The 4,234-nt window shown below is 42.4% G+C and overlaps 1 protein-coding gene across 2 annotated transcripts; it reads right to left on the bottom strand.

The window, feature by feature from the left end:
- Nucleotides 1-713: 713 nt before the first annotated feature.
- Nucleotides 714-3,978, bottom strand: LOC123188212 (protein TIC 20-I, chloroplastic). 2 transcript variants are annotated; one of them, XM_044600249.1, is made up of 3 exons: nt 3,840-3,978; nt 3,136-3,343; nt 714-1,562 (listed from the first exon to the last, which is right to left on the bottom strand). In XM_044600249.1, exons 2-3 carry the CDS (start codon nt 3,305-3,307, stop codon nt 922-924), a joined length of 813 nt encoding a protein of 270 aa, XP_044456184.1. In that variant the 5' UTR covers nt 3,308-3,343; nt 3,840-3,978; the 3' UTR covers nt 714-921. The 2 variants fall into 2 exon arrangements, with proteins under 2 accessions (XP_044456184.1, XP_044456185.1); XM_044600250.1 differs by having other exon boundaries at nt 3,725-3,936.
- Between the last annotated feature and the right edge of the window lie 256 nt (nt 3,979-4,234).

Here is a 4,234-nt window from a genome sequence, read left to right as displayed (position 1 = left end):
AAACTTGGTACTGTCGTGTAAGGTAAAGGTAGGAGAAATAGGAGATAAAAGCATGCATGGTGGGAGAAGGAAGTCGAATGTCGCGTGGTAGCTCAGACATGGAGTGTGGAAGAAAGACAATGACGAGATGTATGTATCTACTAGATCATGACCATGAGATATCATCCCATAGAAATAACCTTTGACTCTCATGTCACATGAATTTTCTCTTTGTATATATATATTTGTTAATCCGTGGCAACGCACGGACACTTAGCTAGTTTACATGGGATCGAACTCATAATGTTGCACGTTGAGGCCCAAAGCTGCAACCAACACAGCTAAAGCATCAAGATAAAAAACAAAACGTTTGTTTCTTTATAAATTAGTACCACCTCGCTGCTTTACAAGCCGTTCTACCGATTTATATATGTTTCCGATTAAATATAAATAAACAGCCTGGAGAATTAATTAGTAATAATGGCCCTGTTTGTGAGGAAAACGCCTTTGAGAATAAGGAAACAAAGGTGGCTGACATATATGGCTTAGATTTCATGAGATGTGTGACACCGCCCTTCATTTCTGAAAGATGATAACAGATTTTAGCCAAGCCCGGCCAGCAGGGGTTCCATTCAAACCACACGAGGTAACATGTGTTCAAAGTTTCACACGTTTCTAGTCTAGACAACAAAAATGCAGATAGTTCAAACACTGAAGCAATTCAACCGATGCAATGATCAATCGCGTCACTGTTTGGATTTTGTCATAACGGAAAAAGGTCACGATCCTGGCAATTACAATGAGACTTCAAAATTTCAGTATAAACAAAACAGTCTATAGAACTGTAAGTAGCTACTGCAAAAAAAAAAGTACTACCTATTTGCACCTCCATCTCACTTTCCATCCTTCTGATATCAAAAACCCGACATGGTGAGCAGGTGGCTACCTGAAGAGATTCAGATCAGAATGGATAAAGGCTGTGTGGGATATGAAAGGAACGTTCGGATACATCCCACAGAGAGCACAGCGCATGCACTCTAGCACCGTGAAGATCTGCATGAAAGCAATGGCCATCCAGAAATACTGCATGGGCTTCCCCTGATACACGAAGCTGGGCATCCAGGTGCACATTGTTGCCACTGCTTGGGAGCCGGTGTCCAGGAGGATGGCCAAGATCACATGGAACCTCATGAAGTGGGGTGACCACTTGCGTCTCACCACGAAGAAGTACACGGTCATAAATATCACCAGCAAGAGCCACCCTGGAAGCAGTGTCATGGTGTCGATGAAAGTATAAACCAATGAAAAGCCCTGCAAGTACGTGTGCAACTGGTAGATGACATCGGCATACGACCACATGTTGTGGAGTGGCAGCAAGTACGGCACACATGCAAGGGTTCTCCACCACCATCTGGGCTTGGAAGTCAATTCAGGGTAGCTGAATGATGCTAGAGAGGAAGCTCGACAGCCAACTTCCGATCTTCGACACTGATTCTGCCGGGTCAATAATGATGGAATGCCCTTGATTGAATCCTCCATCAGAGATGATGTGAGCATGTCATGGTGAAGAAAACCAGTGTCGGCTGCAAGATATACAGTGAAATGTGAAAATCAAAGAATAAATTAAGTATCAGAATCAAAGAATGAATTAAGTATCAGAATCAAAGAATGAATTGAATGTCAGAATCCAAGAAGGTGATGAAATGAAATGTAAAGAAAATACCTAACAAGAAGACATAAGCTGACACGTACTATATGTGCAAAACTGTCTCAATTCCAATATTTGTTCTAGCAAATATCAAAGAACATAAGTTCATTATGGTATTTATTAGACTGATTTACTAATCAGTAAACATTCATCTTTCATGTTTACTTCATGCCACTGGCTTAACCATGAAATAACTATCTATACCATATTTTATACGGTAAACTGCCTAAAAACATTGGCTCCTTACAAGTAATCAAGGGGGGCAGAACTCTTAAAACCATGAACTTAATCTTATATATTAACTATTGTAACTGCTAAGCGTTCCAGCAAAGAGGGGCCCAGTGGCTGGCGATGCATGGCGAGGCCAGCAAAGCAACAGCAAGAGCCAATTATTTTTTTAAGTAATCGTCCACTCCACACTTCCTGATAGTAAATATTAATTCCATGATGTTTTGGCCTAAAACCTGGACTGATTCTAGCTCTGCCCCATGTCTGTTTCCTACATGCTGGCATTTGCCACCAATGGGGTTTCTTTTTCTAGAAGGATGAAATAACTGCTATGTATATGCTTTTGCAGGGGGCCCTTGGTGAGAATTCTTCATTGTACAAAAGGTAATAACTGAGAATTCATGGACAATGTCAATTTCAGCATGATACTTGCAGCCTTGCAGGTCAATTCATGCGCAGTTGTCGGATTAGATTGGATGTGGAAAACATGACCATGCACTTCTAATTTTGCATTTGTGCTACGCACCCATGCCAGCTCTGGAGCAGAATTCTATCTACTTAAAGAAGTTTATGGATATTCTAAAGAAGTCCATCATAAAGTGTTACATCCAGCCTCAGATTCATATAACTGGCACCTAACTCAGCTTTTTATGCACTTTATACACTTAATAACCTATATATGAATTCAGATTTCCCCATATTCGACTGAAGTAACAAATTTCATATTGTCATTATGAGATTGTCCTTATAATATCATCACCAATTTTGTAATTAGATCAGATAACAGTGTTACATCTACACCTTATTGTCCTTTCTGATCACTAAAGAACTCCTTCGAGATAGATAGCAGTGTATGTTCCTGTGTTTTTCGCCATTAAATTTTGCAGAATCTTTGTATGAATATTTCCTGCGTTGCAATTGCAGGTTAATATTTGCTGCAGACTTTGCACATTTCTCTGCCCTACCAGCCTACCAGAAGCATGGAAAAGAAGAGGTGCTGATGCAGGTAGTGTCATCTCAAACATGATACTTACCTTTGGTGCTCACTTCTTCTCTTCAAAATGTTTTCCCTCTATATTTCTACCCAACAAACTATCAGTATAACTTTGCTTTGGGGGGCTAAGGGTTAAGGACGATCTACCGTATTTGTTCAGAAGAGCATAAGCATCATGATTGCAGTAAACTTTACAAAAAGACAATTAGATCGTTACATGCATTACCTCGTACAGCTTGCACTGAAAGTTTCTTCCTCTCGGATGAAAGCCGAGCACTCTTTAGACCCGGTGACCCCGCTGGTATACGAATGCAAGATCTTCTTAGGAGAGGAGGCTTAGCAGCAGGAAAAGCAAGCAGCTGCCCCTGCCCAGCAGATAAGCCTTGACAGAGAACCATTTTGTATAAACCCGGCCTTGCACAAAGCACAGTTACCTGGATAAGCAGGCAAATGAAGTTAGCAATATAGCACTGAACTCACACATCCACGGAGCTATTAATCACATAAATGATCCGTTCGTTCTCTAAAAAGCACTTAATTCGTTTTCTCAACAAACATATTTTTTTTGGAAACAATCCAAAAGGCAGAGCTAATTCCAACTAAGAAGGGGTAATTACAATACTGAAACACGAGAATTTCGTCCCTAATTCAAGGGTGGTCATGACGTCGGGAATGTGGATTACGTTGGCGCCCACATTTCTCTTTTCCTTAAACAAACAGCTATCGGCATTCCACCACGCGCCAAACGATTCCGCAACAAATTGGATCGACAGCAGTATGATCCCGAAAGGAAATATCTGGATTAAGTTGCTCACGCCAAAAGGGAAGACGACAATGGCAGAACTCGTCGAACAATCCAGGCAGGTTAGGGTTCTTCACCGTAGGGGAGGCCAGGGGGAGGAGACGGAGGATGGCAGCGATCTTACGAACCTGCGTGGTAAGGTGGAATGAGGCCTGGGTGCCCTCGGCGCCACCGCCGTCGCGAGAGGAAGAGGATAAGAGGGCCGGAGAGGGCTTGCTTCGTTTGCCTGTGCTCCCAGTCTCCCACGCAACGTGGCACCCATCCGTCCTTCGCCCCGCTTTTCCTGTCCAGGGAAAAAAAACTGGGAACAAATCCAGTTTCGCACTTTCCTAGTGAATTTGATCCTAACCCACCTTTACTGTGTTGCTGACTGGTGGGTCCAGACCCCACGTGTTACTGAGAGGGCAAATTCTCAAAATGTAAACTAGAATGTGGGTTATAACTAAATGCCCCTTTCATTTTTCTCTCAAGCAGTGAAAAGGAGAAACCAGCAGCCGGAGTCGAAAAATCTGCAGACGGCCAC

This window comes from Triticum aestivum, chromosome 2A (assembly GCF_018294505.1).
Source record: "Triticum aestivum cultivar Chinese Spring chromosome 2A, IWGSC CS RefSeq v2.1, whole genome shotgun sequence".
In the NCBI taxonomy this organism is placed as follows: Eukaryota; Viridiplantae; Streptophyta; class Magnoliopsida; order Poales; family Poaceae; genus Triticum; species Triticum aestivum.
Note: the sequence above shows the minus strand (reverse complement) of the source record. Positions and strands in the feature narration are given on the sequence as shown.

Excerpts from the sequence above, each read along its gene's own strand:
- LOC123188212 (XM_044600249.1), bottom strand. The coding sequence starts at position 3,307 with ATGGTTCTCTGTCAAGGCTTATCTGCTGGGCAGGGGCAGCTGCTTGCT. Across the intron at positions 1,563-3,135 it reads TTCAGTGCAAGCTGTACGAG|CCGACACTGGTTTTCTTCAC; the intron begins GTAATGCATGTA and ends TATATCTTGCAG.